Source organism: Pleurodeles waltl, chromosome 6 (assembly GCF_031143425.1).
Source record: "Pleurodeles waltl isolate 20211129_DDA chromosome 6, aPleWal1.hap1.20221129, whole genome shotgun sequence".
NCBI lineage: Eukaryota > Metazoa > Chordata > Amphibia > Caudata > Salamandridae > Pleurodeles > Pleurodeles waltl.
Window position 1 is genome coordinate 1,405,700,930 of NC_090445.1, and position 18,710 is coordinate 1,405,719,639.

At 47.3% G+C, this 18,710-nt stretch overlaps 1 protein-coding gene across 1 annotated transcript in view; it reads right to left on the reverse strand.

Moving 5' to 3' along the window:
- The window catches only part of LOC138300896 (protein-arginine deiminase type-2-like), a 767,146-nt gene that overhangs the window by 500,195 nt on the left and 248,241 nt on the right, over window positions 1–18,710 (reverse strand). Inside the window, exon 7 of the mRNA XM_069240755.1 lies at window positions 11,929–12,092. Coding sequence (XP_069096856.1) covers window positions 11,929–12,092 — 164 coding nt within the window. The remainder of the gene's footprint in view (window positions 1–11,928; window positions 12,093–18,710) is intronic.

Below are 18,710 nucleotides of genomic sequence, written 5' to 3' on the forward strand. Positions count from 1 at the left end.
CATCAATGGCACCAATAAAGTTGGGGATATGTCTCAGGGCATAGAAGTCACCTTTCGCTGTGGGCAAATCCTCCACCTGAGGGAACACGATGTAGCTGCGCATGTGTTTCAGCAGGGCTGAAAACACTCTGGACAACACGTTAGAGAACATTGGCTGTGACATCCCTGATGCCATGGCCACTGTTGTTTGAAATGACCCACTGGCCAGGAAATGGAGCACTGACAGAACCTGCACTAGAGGGGGTATTCCTGCGGGATGCCGGATAGCTGACATCAGGTCTGGCTCCAACTGGGCACACAGTTCCTGGATTGTGGCACAATCAAGTCTGTAGGTGATAATGATGTGTCTGTCTTCCATTGTTGACAGGTCCACCAGGGGTCTGTACACCGGAAGATGCTGCCATCTCATCACTTGCACCAGTGGACGTGCCCTATGGAGGAGAAGGGTGAGCAGAGAGTCATACACCACATAGGTTTCACAAGGCTGTTTAGCACAATTGTGATATAATCGTTGTGTGCCTTTGTCTGTCCGTATTCCTGGCTAAAAGTGCTGTGACGCAGTTAGTTGGCCTGCCATGTGGCCACCTGAAATGGCGGCTGCCTGACCTGTAAGGAGGGACAAGGGGAAATGAGGTAACTGTGCTGGCATTGTGCAGCGGCGCGGTAGGCAGTCGAAGACCGCTGCGCAATTCAGCATTGGTTCTCATTGGGCCCTATGGGTTCCAGGAGCGAATGACGATGTACGCCAGTGGTGACGGTACGCACCTCCGCGCAAGTGACCGCCATTTTCTATCTGTTCACTCACTTGATACCTGACCTGCAACAGGAGAGGACCTACATTGCAATAGCTGCTGTGACCTGCGTCTGGAAGCGACAATGGCTACAGTGTCTGGGGAGGAGTTGGACAAACTGGTGGATGGGGTCCTCCCCCAGTACACGCTTCTCTACGGTCCTCCAGACAAACAAATGAGTAAACTGTGTGCATGGTGGATGGCACATGATTGTATGGAGTCTGGTGGATGGAAGAGACGGGGGGCACAGGCCTGCATGTGAGGATGGTGAGTGTATGTTTTTCTGGGCCAGGGTAGGAGGTTTGTGGGCAATGATTGAGAAGAACCGGATGGGGGAGTAACATCCATTTTGACTTCACTATTCCTCTAGGTCAGCGCCCACCAGAAGAAGGGTATTTGGTGTTCCATCGCCAAGGAAGTGCGGACCCTGGGGGTCTACCATAGCAGGAGCACCCACTGCCGGAAAAGATGGGAGGACTTGCGCCGCTGGACCAAGAAGACGGCGGAGGCCCAGCTGGGGATGGCCTCCCAACGTGGAAGGGGTGCCCATCGCACCATGACTCCCCTGATGTACCGGATCCTGGCGGTGGCATATCCTGAGTCAGATAGGCATTTGAGGGCATCACAGCAGCCACAAGGGGGTGAGTACAGTCTCATTCAGTTGACTCTGCGTGCTTTACGAGGTGTCTGGGTGGGGGAAGTGGGCTGTGGGTTTTCCTAGGCCAGGGCAGCGCGACAAGGTACATCCATTGTTTTGGCTCAGTGCCACTCCAACCCCAAAGGTGGTAGTTGCCCTCTACACCTAGTCAGGCTCCTGTGGGTTCCAGCTGTGCATCAAATGGGTCTAGGCAGAGTGCCCCATGGGCATGTGCTTTTTCCCTGCACTGTTAGTGTATGCGCTAGTGCATAGGCCTGCTCCCTGGGTGTTGTGTCCGTCAACGGTAGTGGTGTTGCAGGCATTGACCATGTGTCTCTTCTGTCTTTCCCTCCCTTTTTGTTTTGTCACCCTGTCCTTGTGTGCATTAGCATCACCTGGCAGAGGAGCACTGGCACTGGAGCAGGAGGGAGCTGGAACCCACATGGCGCTGGAGGGTGAATTTACGGAGTCTGAAGGCACCAGTGGACAGAGGGCGAGGGGAGCTCCACGACGGGGACAGGAGCAGACACCAGCGAGACTCCTCCTCATCTGGTGGGAGCTCCCTTGTGGTGGCGGGCACCTCTGTGCCCACCGCAACAACAGGTACAGCCACCACCCCCCCTACCAGCACCACCCTCCCAGAAGCCCTTCATCGAGTTTCCCGTGCACGCTCACCCAGGAGGGTAGGCCTATCCTTCGCCCCAGGCACCTCAGGCCCTGTTCCAGTCAGTCCTGCTGCCCTCAGTGAGGAGGCTATTGACCTCTTGAGATCCCTCACTGTTGGGCAATCAACCATTTTGAATGCCCTCCAGGGTGTTGAGAGGCATTTGCAACAAACAAATGCATACCTGGAGGGCATTCATTCTGGCATGGCAGCCCAACAGAGAGCATTTCAGGCTCTGGCCTCAGCACTGATGGCAGCCATTGTCCATGTCCAGCCTCCCCCCTCCAACCTCCACTACCCAGACCCAATCCCCTGTACCTCAGCCTATCCCAAGCACACCATCAGACCAGCATGCACACTCATCAACACACAAGAGTGGACATGGCAAACATAAGCACCACATACCCCACAGGCACTCACACAAGCACCATCCCCATGCAGACACACCAACATCCACTGCCTCCACTGTGTGTCCCTCCTCCACGTCTTCCTCCTCCCTCCCAGTCTCGTCTCCCCTCACACCTGCATGCACTACATCCTCAGCCACTACCTTCATCACCAGCGCGCCCATCACCACACACCGCTCACGTGCACTCACCACCCCCACTACCATGCACACATCCCCTGTGTCCTCTCCCAGTGTGTCTGTGAGCCCTCCTCCCAAAGTACACAAACGCAGGCACACACCCACCCAACAGCCATCCACCTCACAACAGCCTCCGTACCATGCACCTTCACCCAAATTCAGGAGAAGTACACCTCCTACAACCACTACCTCTTCCTCCACTCCCAAACCCCCTCCATCTTCCCGTCCCAGTGTGTCTAAAAAACGTTTCCTGGCTAACATTGACCTCCTCCCCACACCTCCCCCAGGTCCCAGCCCAGCACCTCAGCCACCAAATCCTCCAGCATTGTGGTCTCAGCAAGTCCTGTCACATTGCGGGCGACACCCATCAGGGCTGCTGGTGTGCCACCTAGCGAGGCCAAGGATCAGCCCATTCCGCCACCTGCCAAAGTGAAGAAGGTGCCCACATGCCATAGGGAAAAGCCGCACCAACCACCCAGCAAGGCCTCCTTCAAGCCAAAAGGGGACAGTGCCAAGGGACCAGCAGCGACATCCAAGGTGGGGCAGGGACACAAGGCTAAGAGGAAGTCAGCACAGGGCACGGACTAGACTCACCCCTTCTGGCAACCAGAACAGCAACCTGTATGGCAGTGGACACCGCCACCTGCACCACCACCTGCACGTCTGCTGCCTCAGCAACAGTCCCCAGCATCATCCCCAGTGGTCAGCCATCCGAGGCTGCAGGAGACGTCCTGCTGTCTCCCTCCACAGGCGCTGACACAGTCACCACCGGCAGCATCTCTGCCACAGACACCGCCGCAACCACTGCCACCAGCCCCGCGACGTGCTCAGACAGTCCCACCACAGCCGACATGGCAAACATTCCCAGTGAACTGCCATCCAAGGCTGCAGGAGACGTCCTGGACCCTGCACAGCATACATGAGGCACGACACTCAGCACTGTTAGCACCAGCAGGTGGCAGGCAAAGCCGCAGCAGGGTGGATTTTGTCTCAGCCTCCAAGAAGTGTCATGCTAACTGTTCCCAGGCAATCTCGTGGCACACACACCCAGGTCAGGGAATCCGACCTGTCACACTGCATGTGCATGTGTAGCACTCTGTGCACCAAGCCACCTCCAGAACCAGTGGATAAAAGCATCCACTACCCCAGTCCTTGGCCGGATGAAGCTCTCTGGGCACAAAGCCCCCTCCAGAACCAGTGGAGAAAAGCATCCACTACCCCAGTCCTTGGCAGGATGAAGCACTCTGGGCACCAAGCCCCCTCCAGAACCAGTGGAGAAAAGCATCCACAACCCCAGTACTTGGCAGGATGAATCACTCTGGGCACTAAGACCCCTCCAGGACCAGTGGAGAAAAGCATCCACTACCCCAGTCCTTGGCAGGATGAAGCACTCTGGGCACCAAGCCCCCTCCAGAACCAGTAGAGAAAAGCATCCACTACCCCAGTCCTTGGCAGGATGAAGCACTCTGGGCACCGAGCCCCATCCAGAACCAGTGGAACATGTCAACAACTTAGGGGACTGTGGCTATGCACTCCCCAGGATAAAGAAGTGGGCAAACCACCCACTTGAGAGACTTGAGAGACTGTGGCTTTGCACTCCCCAGGATAAAGCAGTGGGCAAACCATCCACTTGAGAGACTTGATAGACTGTGGCTTTGCACTCCCCAGAATAAAGCAGTGGGCAAACCACCCAGTTGAGAGACTTGAGAGACTGTGGCTTTGCACTCCCCAGAACCAATCAGTGGGCATGAAGCCCCCTCGTGGAGCAGTGGCGTCTTCTGTTCATCTGGCTGAGGTGCCCTCCTCCCCCTTCCCCTGAGGTGCCTGTTTATTTTCAATCTGATGCCCCAGCAGTGTTCTCTCCGTTTCGAGTCAGGTATCATGTGTGGGCTTCGCCCATGCATTTTGGGACCACTCGTCCACGGACAATGATTGGGACACTATCCGGACTTGTGTAGTTGCTGTACATATTTGTATATCCTGATGAATTAAAGTTATCTTGGCCTATCTGATTTTTCGATGATTACACTAGTTACAATCATTTCGTTTTGTCCTTGCGTTCTTCCAGGAGGTGACGGGGTGTAAATCTCATGTTTCTGCATGTATTTGTGTGTATGTTGTTGTTGGTGAGGGTGGGGGTATGGGTGTTGCGTGTTGCGTGTGTGTGTGTCACTCTCTCTTTCCTCCCCCCCTCCCCTGTGTGCTAGGTGCAGTACTCACCATGGTCGTCGCCGGCGTCTTTGCTGCTCCTGGTAGAAGAGGAGGTAAACCAACATGGGCAGGACCTGTAACTCGGCCTCCATGGCGTCCTGGATCCTCGTTTGGTGTTGAGAGGTGAGTGGTTTCCATTCCAAGTCCTGTTTCCGCCGTGCTTTTGATGGTGTTGGTACCGCCCCGGAAAAGGTGGCGGATAGGCCTATTGTAATACAGTGAGCGGTACATTGTGTTCCGCCTGTCTGTTGGCGGATACCGCCGCTGTGTTTGTTTCTACCACCATGGCGGTCGGAGTGTTAACGTGGAAGTCTATGTTGGCAGTTTCCGCCATGGTCGTGATTTCACTTTTTTAACCGCCGGCCTGTTGGCAGTATTACCGCCGCTTTAACATCGACCACCAGGGTTGTAATGAGGGCCAAAGTGTTTTCAAAATTTCCAAACTTTTTCTGGTGCCCAAGCAGCTACAAATTAGACCTTTAAACCCCCAGGACCTCAGAGGGGATACAGGGAACCTAGAGACTCTCAGGGTGCCAGGCATAGGACACTAGCAGAGTCCAGTCCAAGTTCCAGTTGCTTCCCGTAGGCTGGGAATTGCAGTGAAAACGCCTCTTGCAGCTTTTTGTGTCCCTGTAGCCACACCGGAGGTCATTCAACTGACCCTTGGAGTCCACTTCTTTGTCATGTGTACAAGGGGCAGCAGGTACAGACTTTCAGAGCTCTACACAGGTAACAGACTGCAGGTCCAATCCTAGTCTGTTCTTCTGCAGGTCCAAAAAGTGTTCTATCCAGTTACCCAAGGGTGTGTGCCATTGATATGCATGGCACCAACTAGTTGGTGAGGGTGACTCCTGGGCACTGCCTAACCAATGAGGTAAAAGTTCTGGGAGCAAACCTACCTACTTGTTCAGGAGTTCATGTTTATCATTTTTCTGCGAACAAGTCAAAAAATTCCATGTGACATGTCATTTTCAAGATGGAGAAAGTCTTTGTCCACACTAAACTTGGGTTCCTGAAGGTTCTGGGTGTGTAGGCAAGTGCACTATGGTACTCACAAGTGCCCTCTCACATCTAACAATAAAATCAATTTTAAAGCAGGCGCTGTACCCACAAAACCCAAGAGACAGAAGTCTGGTTGCGGAAGCAGGGACCTTCGACAACCAGTGAGGGGATACATAAGAATTCTATTGGCATTCTATTCTCTACTTTTCAAATGTGTCACAGTTGTGTCAAGTGTTACATGTGCCTCAACAGGCCTGTCAGGCAGGATGTTATTAATTGTTGCCAATAGAATGCCCCCAACGACCAACCTACATATTCTATTGAACTCAGAGAAGTACTCTTTGTCCATTCAGGTTCGCCTAATGCATGGTCCTGTGAAGAACTTCACACCTCTTTCACACCTCATTCAAGGCAGACCACAGGCTGGGAGTTGCTGAAGAGTTCATTCAAATTAGACTTCAGGAACTTCAGGCAAGGAAAAGGTAACATTTGTAAAGTTACCTTTCCATAATATTTATTACAAATTCACCTTCACAATTGGATTGGATGTTAAAGAATTATTAATAATAGTTTTTTAGTTATTTTTGCTGGTTTAATTCCCAAGATACAGCATCAATATCTGTACTCCAAGTTTCTACATAGACAGGCAGGCCTGCCTTTTAGTCCAGCTAAGTCATTGTCACAGTAGTGACACTGTCACATTAATTTTCTTTCTTTTAATAACCTGCCTGTGGGCTACAAGGCCTGCATAGGGATGACAAATAATATTTAAAAGGTAAGTCTTTACCTGTCAAAAAAGGGTAATTGTAACAGGTTGCACTTCAGCTTTTACCTGGCAGCGGTCAGGCTATATCAGTAGACCTGAGGCCCTGTTTGCACTGCCACTATAGTGGATGGCACAATGGGTGCTGCAGCATACTAATGGCATTTACGTTCCTGGCATGGGCCGAATTTTCTACACCACAAATTGGGGACTTTTAGGCATGTTCAATGTGCCAATCAGGAAAAAGCCAATTTAGCCTTGTTTAAACGGGAAGCACAGGAACTTTACACCCTGTTAGCAGGGCTAAAAAGCAGAGTTCTAAGATCAGTAAAAACAGTGTTCAGAAAAAGATGAAAAATCAGGAGTGACCACATAGAATGCTGCGCATGGGGAGAATTCATTAGGTGAGGAATCCACAGGTAGTTGTATCCATCAGAAAAGGTTGATTTCCTACAACATGGAAATCCTGTTTAGTACACCAAATTCAAAAACATTTTCACTAGGCTCTGTAGAACTTATTTGCAGACATGGCTTTAGCAAGATGTTTCCTATAGCCATTCCAGAATTTCCCTCTCTTGGATGGCAAGGCCTTGCATGAATTTGTATCCAAGATTGTTCATAGGTATTGAATTTTCCTGTGGGGTACTAATATTGATTTGCCCTTGGTGAGTGTTAGACCTAATTCTCTGGAAACATGGGCGGTTGTTAATGGAGTTGTTATCACCTTGAGTGATTTTTGATTAGGCAATTATCGAGCTAAGGAAAAAATGTGTTGTCCTTGTTTCCTCAGCCAAACACTTCATGAAGATTATTGGGGCTGATTTGAGGCCGAATGCAATCACTTTGAATTGATAATGCTGACCAGACGATTTGAATCTGAGATATTTGCTGTGTTCAGGATGGTTAGAAATATGGAAGAATGCATCCTGTGAGTTCAGAGTCAACATAAAATCTCCTTCCTGCAACAAATTGAGTATTTATTGTAGTGTAACCACACAAAATATATGACTATTTAAGAATTTGTTCAGTTTATAAAAATCTAAGATTGTTCTCTACTCACCTGTTAAGGCATTAGATGTTCTTATGGTAGGGGCCGCCATTGCCAAAACATCTCTTTTCTATATTAAATAATCTTCTTTTCCCTTCCCTTTCCGAAGGGGCAGAATAGAGTGTCATTGGCATGCAAGATCTCCTTGAAGCCTGCAACATCACAGAACCTGCACATGGATGTTCGATTAGATGCACTGATTCATTGTCAGAGGCTTTATACTTTTTATTGAGTCTTGGAAGAACAGATGCTACGATTGGCAGGTTATCCATTGTTTTGAGGCCTTCTTACCATCCATGGTCTATTGCCCTAACCACGTTCGTAGTTGGGTTTTTGAAGTTGCACGGAAAGCCACTTTGTTTCCTTAGTTGGAATGGGAAGGTCAAATCTTGTAGGCACCCTTTCTATTAAGCTGTGAAAACAACTTATATTATCTAGTGGGAAATCTGATGGAGTTGGGGCTGTATCCACTTCCGCCAGAGTGATATAGTCAACCCATTCAGGGCTAGTGTCACCTGGAAAAAAAGGTAGTTTTATTCATATATAATCAAATCATTAACATTTATAAAGCGCGCTACTCACCCGTGCGGGTCTCAAGGCGCTAGGGGAAAAAGGGGGGTTATCGCTGCTCGAAAAGCCAGGTCTTTAGGAGTCTCCGGAAAGCGGAGTGGTCCTGGGTGGTCCTGAGGCTGGTGGGGAGGGAGTTCCAGGTCTTGGCCGCCAGGAAGGAGAAAGATCTCCCACCCGCCGTGGAGCGGCGGATGCGAGGGACAGCAGCGAGTGCGAGGCCAGAGGAGCGGAGGAGGCGGGTGGGGACGTAGAAGCTGAGGCGTCTGTTGAGGTATTCCGGTCCCTTGTCATGGAGGGCTTTGTGTGCGTGGGTGAGAAGTCGGAAGGTGATCCTTTTGCTGACTGGGAGCCAATGCAGGTGTCTCAGGTGTGCGGAGATGTGGCTGCTGCGGGGTATGTCGAGGATGAGGCGGGCCGAGGCGTTTTGAATGCGTTGCAGGCGATTTTGGAGTTTGGCTGTGGTCGCGGCGTAGAGGGTGCTGCCGTAGTCCAGGCGGCTTGTGACGAGGGCGTGGGTCACAGTTTTTCTGGTGTCAGCGGGGATCCAGCGGAAGATCTTGCGGAGCATGCGGAGGGTGAGGAAGCAGGCGGAGGACACGGCGTTGACTTGCTTGGTCATGGTGAGAAGAGGGTCCAAGATGAAGCCGAGGTTGCGGGCGTGGTCTTTGGGGGTCGGTGCGGTGCCGAGGGCTGTGGGCCACCAGGAGTCGTCCCAGGCGTACGGGGTGTTGCCGAGGATGAGGACTTCCGTTTTTTCAGAGTTCAGCTTTAGGCGGCTGAGCCTCATCCAATCTGCAACGTCCTTCATACCCTCTTGTAGGTTGGTCTTGGCGCTGGCGGGGTCCTTGGTGAGGGAGAGTATGTTGGGTGTCGTCGGCGTAGGAGGTGATGATGATGTCGTGCTTGCGTACGATGTTGGCGAGGGGGCTCATGTAGACATTGAAGAGTGTCGGGCTGAGTGATGAGCCTTGGGGTACGCCGAAGATGATCTCGGTGGGTTCTGAGCGAAACGGAGGGAGGTAAACTCTTTGGGAACGGTTTGAGAGGAAGGAGGCGATCCAGTCCAGGGCCTGGCCTTGGATTCCGGTGGAGCGGAGGCGGGTGATTAGGGTGCGGTGACAGACGGTGTCAAAGGCAGCCGAGAGGTCGAGCAGAATGAGGGCGACTGTTTCACCGTTGTCCATCAGGGTTCTGATGTCGTCAGTGACTGAGATGAGGGCGGTTTCAGTGCTGTGGTTGGTTTGGAATCCGGTTTGTGAGGGGTCGAGCAGGTTGTTGTCTTCCAGGAAGGTGGTCAGCTGTTTGTTGACGGTCTTCTCTATTACTTTGGCTGGGAAAGGCAGAAGAGAGATGGGGCGGAAGTTTTTCAGGTCGCTCGGGTCAGCCGTAGGTTTCTTTAGTAGGGCGTTGACTTCGGCGTGTTTACAGCATTCGGGGAAGGTAGCAGAAGAAAAAGAAGAGTTGATGACGGTCTGGAGGTGCGGGGCGATGATGTCGTCGGCTTTGTTAAAGATGAAGTGCGGGCAGGGGTCCGAAGGGGCGCCGGAGTGGATAGAGTTCATGATGGATTTGGTTTCTTCCGTGTTGATGTGGGACCAGTTGTTGAGGGTGATGGCCGTGGATGCCGGTTCGGTGGTGTTTGGTTGGGTCTGGTGTCCGAAGCTGTCGTGGAGGTCGCTAATCTTGCGATGGAAGAAATTGGCAAGGGATTCGCACAGATCCTGTGAAGGCGTGACGGCGTTGGCGCTGGGGTTGGAGAACTCCTTGACGATGCTGAAGAGTTCTCTGCTGTTGTGTCTGTTTTTGTCCAATCTGTTGGTGAAAAAGTTCCTTTTGGCAGCGCGGATCAGGTGGTGGTGTTCGCGGGTAGCGTTCTTGAGGGCGGTCATGTTGTCAGCGGTGCGGTCCTTGCGCCAGGCTTTCTCAAGGGCGCGACAAGTTTTCTTTGATTCTTTGAGGGTGTCAGAGAACCAGAGAGGTTTTTTGGTGTTGGTCTGTCGATGCGTGCGTTTGAGGGGAGCAAGGATGTCTGCGCAGTTGGAGATCCAGTTTGTGAGGTTGAGGGCTGCATCGTTGGGGTCGGTGGTGAGGGTGGGTTGGTTGGCGGCGAGTGCGGAGAAGAGTTGCTCTTCGGGGATCTTGTTCCACTGTCAACGAGGGATGGGTTGGGTGCGGAGGTGGCGGGTCTCGCGTCGGAATGTGAAGTGGACGCAGCTGTGGTCAGTCCAGTGTAGGGCGGAGGCGTGGCTGAAGAAGACGTGTTTGCTGGCGGAGAAGATGGGGTCAAGCGTGTGTCCGGCGATGTGTGTGGCGGTGTTCACCAGTTGTTTGAGGCCGAGGTTGGCGAGGTTGTCGAGCAGGGTGGTGGTGTTGGGGTCGTTGTTTTGTTCCAGATGGAAGTTGAGGTCACCTAGGAGGATGTAGTCCGGCGAGGCGAGGGCGTGCGGGGAGATGAAGTCGGCGATGGCGTCGCTGAAAGGGGCGCGTGGCCCGGAAGGACAGTAGATGAGGGATCCTCTGAGGATGGTCCTCGGATCGGTGCGAATCTGAAAATGCAGGTGTTCAGCGGCGAGAGGGGTGTCTTCGGTGGAGGTGGTGACGCTGATGGAGTCTTTGAAGACGATGGCGATACCTCCTCCTACCTGGTTGGTGCGGTCTTTTCTGGAGATCTTGTAGCCTTCGGGGATGGCAGTGGCGATGTCAGGGGCCGAGGAGGCGTTCATCCAGGTCTCCGTGATGAAGGCGACGTCCGGTGCTATGGAGTCCAGGAGGTCCCAGAGTTCAACGGCGTGTTTGTGGACGGAGCGAGCGTTGACTAGGATGCACTTGAGGTGGTTGATGGCGCGTGGGCTTGTGGTCGTGGTTGTTGCGTGGTGGAAGGTGCGTTTGCAGGAGTTGCAGGCGAAGGGTCCATGGGTGCGTTTGGGGTGAGCTTGGAAGCAAGTGTTGGAGCGTCCTGGGTTGAGGGCGTGGAGGGTGGTGGGGTCGTAGCGGGTCAGCGGGGCTTGGGAGAGCTGGGGACCAGGGGTATATAAATATATATATATATATATATATATATATATATGTATATATATATATATATATCTGCAGGATGTACTGAAAACCTGACCTAGTTCTTTAGGCTCTGAAGGAGACATGGGTAGCGAATAAAAGGGATGAGAAATCACCCTCTGTACCCATCTCACAAGAAAAAGAAAATAATATATAACCAATATCTTGCGACAGCAGGGTACTTTTGAAGGCAGTCCAAAAGAATGAAGCCCTTTTATGGATAAAGGCTAAACATAAGTCAAGTAAGATCTTAAATGGGTGATCAAGAACCATCTTTGTACACCTGAATAACTTGACCTGGAATTAAAAAAACACGTGTTAATCATGCTACCCCTAATATCCAACTTCTTTCAGCTGTTTTTAAGCATTTACACGAATGTGTGCATTACAGACGTCTAGCTTACCATTTTGAACCATTGGAAGCTACAATTTCTTGAAGCACAGGACTTTGTTGAATGAGCCCATAAACAAACATTGCTATTCCATGAGATACGGTCACACTTTAGAGATATTCACACTCTTTCCACCTTAATAGGAGATAACTCATTTCCTATCAATGAGTTATGGCATCTATCTGACCTCTTTACACAACTGCTCCATACCTCCATCAGAGTCTCCAGAAGACTGACGCTGACTGACACAAGTCCAGGAAATGTTGCATCAGGGAAGCAAAGTCCTTCCACAAAGAATTCCTTCTCATTGGTCCCAGTATACCGAAGCTTGTAATGTAGCTTGCTTCTGCCCAACACATGTGAATACATCTTGTCTACAAAAAACACAGTGAACAGTAAATACATTTAAATCAAAATTGCTCCTGTGATCTCTGTAGCCCACTTTCACAAGAATCCAACCCATATCTGACATCTAGATTTCAGATCACTGTCCTGCTTTATAACGGTGGTGTTTCATATTTTGACTTAAAGCAAGTAAGTTAAACCAAGGGCTGCCACTATCTTCTGTGCATTTTGATTTGTGTAAGTAGATTCTTCCACGGACAATACAGCTCCCTGGAACACACAGTTCCTACAACACTTGCTTTCTTGTAAGTTTCTTGTAAGTTCTGCAGGGTGTCATTTCATTGCATATATACTTAGGGCCTATGTTGCCTCAATCTCTGTGTGATAATGACTGCATGTATACACTTGGTGTCTTTAGGACCTCCATCACTATAAACTGATCAAGTAAAGCTCTCTACCACACTTTGCCTTGTGACTGGTGGATAGGACAGCATGGGAAGCTTCATCTTGCATGATGTGTCTTTATAGCTAGTTCTACTGTCAGCCTGTAAGATAGGAAACTCCTATTCAACACCTCTCCTTGTGTGACTGGTCCTGCTTTGGGTGTCACAAGGAAAGGAGTGCATATAACGTTTTTAATGCATATTAATTGATGTAGGAGCTCACCCCCTCACCCATTGCCTTTGTGATTTTGTCTGGCATAAACCTCCCTACCCCATTATTGTTGTATTACTTTGGGTTCCTGTCAGCTCACTGCAGCTGGCAGCACCACTCTCTCATTGTCCCTTTTAAGTGGACATTTGGAGCTCATGGATGATGCCTTGCCTGTAGCGTCAGTAGACAGCCTCTCACCCTGAAGACTGGAGTGTAATTATATCCCAGGATCTGGGCTGGCTAAAGAATCTGAGGCCCACACTTCGGGCTCTTGAATGGTTTACCTTAACCAAGATAGAGTAGAAAAGTCTGCAGACTGTACTGCTGAAGAATCTATGCTCTTCAGTATCGTTCTGGACTAAATCAACAAAGACAAGAACACATCTACATCTCTCCAGAAAAATGACTTGTTCTGCTGAAAATCATCGATTGGAGAGGGAGCAATACAACCACTTGGAGCAAGAATTCAAGGAGAACACCTACTTCTATATCTGCAAGGCCTGACTAGGCCAAATCATGTGCAGAAATCAGAGCGCTAAGCCCTGCTGCCAGGATGAGGAGCCAAGGTCTGTATATTTCTCCAAGCTTCAGTATTGCCTTCGTGCTAATAATCTAAAGACCACTGAATGCCAACTGCGTGTCAGCTAATTGCACTGACTGATCAAACATTATCTCAGCTGAAGGCAGCTGCAGCAACATAATTCACAAGTGTAACTGTTCATTTACTTTAGTTTATTATATTTAATATTTTTGAGCTGCGTAAAATTTTTAAAAAAATGTTTTCTTTTTATGTAGATAATTACATGTTTTTTCACATTAAATAAACACAATTGCACCAAAAAAAAGTTACTTATCTGTAATTGTACTGATCCAGAATTGGCATCTTTCGATCAACATGCTTGAATCATCCCCGTTGTTAAGCTGGGACTCTTACAATAAGAGCTCTATGTAAAAATAATCCTAAGGCTAAAACACGCCTGGTCCCATCATTTAAAAAGAACCAAACTTCAACCAGTCAAAGACAATCAGGCCGAAGACCATGCTCTGAGAGCCCATCAACCTTCAGATTTCGTTTAGCACTCATGTGAAGGAATAGTAGAATTAGATGAGCCTCTGATGGGGAGGAGGGTGGGTTGCTTGTGAATCTCTGAATGATTCCAGTTCTAGAGAACTACGACTACAGACAGGTAAATTTCTTTCTTCACTGGAATGGGATTGGATCTTTCATAGAGTCATACCATACGTTTATTCAGAAAAGCAAGCAGCTATATTAGATAATAGAAATAAATGTGGATGGTGAGTAAGGCATTTAAAGAAGTCTCACCTTATTGAAAATGATAGTGTAGAAGTGCATGTACAACTACATCTATGTCTCTGCCCTGTCGCTGACAATCAATAATTATGAGCAAATATGTGTTTCTTCCAGATTGCTGTACGGCAAATGTTCGCTAATGATACAGCAGTGAACAAAGCTGTTGATGTTGACACACTTATTGTAGAGTGCACTGACACATCTACTTGCAAAGGGTGGCAAGCTATATTGCGGAAGCATATAATAGCAGCAGACACCCTGCAAGCTATGCTGTGTTTTGAGAGAGTACTGTAAGCTATAAATAGCTTAACAGATTTTCAAAATGTGTTTGTCCTGTCCATATAAAATGTGACATCGTCTAACATCCAGTCTATGAAGCACCCTTTCTGCTGCAGTGCTGGGATCTTTGAAGAAAGTTTTAAGGATTATGAACTCATTCAAAACTGTTTGTAGTTCAGGTATTAAACATGGATTAGTTTTTAAAATGACTCTTTCATCATGGAATTGGGGTATATGGTCTATGTATAGGACAACATTTCACGTACATGTTTCACAGATGTTAAAGTCAGTAGAAGAGCAAGTTTCCAGGATAGAAATTTTGTCTGCTGTACATGTTTTTCAAAAGAACCTTTATTAGTTGATAAAGAACTGTATGAAGTTGTCAAGAAATTTTTATTTTTTCACTGGCAGAAAAACTGCACAACCAGAGAGATGATTGATCTTGTGTCCTTCTGTATCATGAAATAGCCGTCAAGTAGACTCTCACTGAAGCACGGCTGAGACCTGAACAGGATAATTGCAGAAGGTATAGGGGGATGTGATATAGGGCAGAGGAAATTGAATGTAAATCTTGTTGTGTACACCAGAACAGAAAAGTTTCCACTTTTCTTAGCTTTAGCAAGAATTTCTCTACAGTCATCTTGAATTTCTAAGCAGTGAACCCTGGGTTCAGCTGATATGTTGATAAGCTTAGAGATGCTGTACGTTGCTGTTGTTGTGAGAAAAAAAAATCTGAAGAGATGTAAATGGTATTTGTGGCTGATCTGATAGAAAAAGAAGATCTGTCAACCAACACAACTCTGACCATCAAGGAGCAATTAGTATTATCCAACATGGTTCTTTTTTATTTTGTGTAGGACTTTGGTGGTTAGGATAAGAGGGGAGAAAAACGTAAGCAAAGGTACCTGACCAGGCTACTGAAAACGCACTCCTCCCATGAATCCAGTAGACAATGCCTGCTGGCATAATAAAAGTATTTCCTCTTCCGATCAGTCGCAAACAGGTACAAGTTTGGTTTTCCTCAGTGCCTGAAGATCCTGTTCAATTGGATCTGATGCTGTTCCCACACATGACATTCTTGGTATGTTCTGCTATGTTCTGCTTAGGGCATCTGGCTAAGCATTGTCCACTTCTGAAACATACTTAGGTGTCAAATAATATATTCTTAATGGCCCAACATTATATCCTTTGGGCTTCTTTTGATAGTGGAAGAGATCAAGTTGTATCCCCCTTGCTTGTTAATGTAATAAATTCAAGTTGTATTGTCTATATTGATCTTCCCTTTATTCTTGGGAGAACCTATTGCAGACACAAGGCAATGGCTCTCATTTCCAGAATATTGGTATGGCGATGGGCTTCATCCACTGACCATAGCTTATCCATTCCAGTTCTTGAAGATGTTCTCCCCAACCGTCCAGGGAATCATGTGTTATCAGAACAATGCTGGACCTCTGTTGAGGGAAAATCAATCCTACTGTGGTATGTTTCTGTTGGTACAACCTTTGTAGAGCTTGCTTTATCCTAGATGTCAGATGAAAAGGTCATAGAATGACCTGTGCGTTTTTAACCACTATTTGCCCAGCTACTTCTGAAATGGACGCACAAGCAAGCAGCAGCTTTGGATTACACGAATAATGGATTATATCATTCCTAAAGATGACTTGTAAATTCTTGTGTGGTTTTGTTTCCCTTCTGAAACTGAGGTATTATATTGGTTAATCATGTTATTTTGTCCTTGAATGGTAAGAGCTTGATTATATATGTATCCATGATGGCGCCTAGAAATTGAAATTTGTTGTAGTGTAATAATATAAATTTGTTCTTGTTGAGCCTTAGACCTTATTCTTGTAATTAATGTTGGCTGGCCTTCACAGAGTCTTTTTGTCACCTTGAATAATTTTCTTGTCAAACCAATTGTCAAGGTAGGGAGAAACTTGATGTCCCTGTTACCTCAGGTGTGCTGACAATGGTGTCAATGGCTTCATGCAGGCTGATCTAAGACCGAACTCAAGCACTTTGAATTGAGATTGGAGGCCAGCCACTTTGAATCTGGATATTTTCTGTACTTGGGATGTATAGAGATATAGAACTATGCATCCTGGAGGTCTAGAGTAAACATAATATCTCCTTCCTGCCACAATGGAAGGATTCCTTGTAGTGTAACCAAGCAAAATGTTTACTTCAGTTGACAAGGATCCAAGATTGGTGTATATTCACCTGATTTTTATTTATCATAAAAAGCGAGAAAGGAAAGCTTCATTTTTTGCAGGTTTGGGGACTGGTTTTAAGGCCCATTTTTTAGTGTCATAAATATTAATACTTGCAACAGCCATTAAGGGTGATGTGGTTTCTTGGATGGTAAAGTATGAGGAGATTTTCATATGGATTTTAATGTGTGTCCCAAACGTTTAGATTGATCTGTTGTTATAATTTTCCAACGACGATGTAAGAAGAGATTTTTCTGCCAGCAGAAGATTGGAGACATGCTGTGTCAGCCGCTAGACACCTGTCACTGACATCTCAAAGAGTCTTGACTTTTACTCTGGTTTCTGAGTCTTTTGCAAGGAGGTATTCTATGGAGAGAAATCGGCTGTGGTGGTCTTTCCTGCAGATTGTATGGCTGGTGATAGGACTGTTGATGAAGTTGATATGGTGGGTATCTGTATCAACCTCGAAACATAAGCTGAGTCCTTCCTTTTGCTCCTCAAAGGGGCTGGGTTTAACACTGCTTTATATATCCTAAATATCATGCAGTGCCATGTCCTTTTTAATGGCTTGAAGTGCTCCAACAACATGCTTGCCAAATAATCTTTTGGGATCACCAATATCTCCAACCGATTGTCTAAATCTGATTGTAGAAATGTCCATGAAGGCATCAGTAGAAAGAGAGGAACCACTCTCTCCCTAAGATTTTTTTGTGATGTCCTCCAAGGGTTCTTCTCTGCAGTGCTATTGTTGCTCTTGGTGTTCCTGGATGTAGGTGTTTCTGCCTCTCTTTCATGGAAATAATGAGGTTGATTATTATCATAATACTCATCATCCATGTCCTGATATTTTACAATGAGGTGTGTACGGCTACAAAATGGCCCAAATATCCCATCTTCATCATAGACTTCAGGCAGGTATTGTGGAGGGTTTGATGACACCTTACTGGAAGATGTATGCTCTGGTTTTGGAGTACCTCTCTGAAATTTGTACGACCTAGACTTCTTTTGAATGTTGAGAGATGATGACAGTTTTTTCGTTGTCAACAGTGTCATCAGTGGTGGCATCAGCAATGATGCACTCGTCAATAGTAAGGTCAATGGTGATGATGTAGGCTTCGACAGCGGTGTCATCAACCATGCCATTGATGGTGGTAATGACAATGAGATACTGGTTGGTACTGCAACCATCATCGATTATACAGTAGACAATGCTGTAATCGACAAAGTGGTTGTTGTTCTTTTCATCACTGCTGTCACTACCACGGTAGTTGTCTTGGTGTAAATTGTTTCAGAATTGTGCTTTGTGTCTCTTCATTGACGATGATGACACCGTTGATGAAATCTTCGTCAACCATATTGTTGTTAATATTCCTGGTGATGACAGTCATGTCAAAGAATCAAAGAAGAATCGTGGCCAAGGATAAGAGGATATTTTTGCCTTGGTGTTGATGGTCTTGTTGACGATGAGTTTTTGCCAAGAGTCAGAGGAGTTTTTTGTCTTGGCTTTGATGATTCAGATGCTGGTTTGGATCTTGACTTCTTAACGTAAAGTCTCACCTCTGAAAGAGGACTTTTGTCTCTTGACTTAATTCCAACCTTTTCAGAGGTGGGTATTTTGAGGTAGATTTTTCCAATCGCAGGGACCTGGGTTATTCCTCCACAAAATGGACTCTTTCATGTTGGTTTTAAAGTTTTTGACGTGTCATATGAGTCGCTTTTGGAATTTGCTGCTTACTGATATCTTACCTTCTGTAGCGAAATTGAGAAAGTGCATTATATTTCCAACTCCTTGGCTTTGTGATTACGACAGAGACGATAAGTACACTGTTTGTGAGGGTCTTCAGACTGTAATTTTTTCTTGCCACCAGTTCCAAAAGATCTAAAAGGACCTTTTTAATATATTTCAGACATTGTTTGATTATAGGTGGCAATTCTACTGAAATGTGAAGAAATATTCACTGAATAGCAAAAGCTGAAGCTGAGAGAAAAGTCAATTATCTGTAAGACAAATGAGAAAAGATCAGGTGATTTCCTTTACACAAGATATGCAGTAGAAGTATGAAGGATTGTGGCCTCCCAGGGTGTAGTCTTCAGGCTGTTTGTTTCTGATTGGTTGAAGAGTGTTTCTTTTTAAAGGGTGTGCCTAGGCTACTAAGCTATCACTGCTTCAGCCTTAGGAAGACGTTAAGATGTTG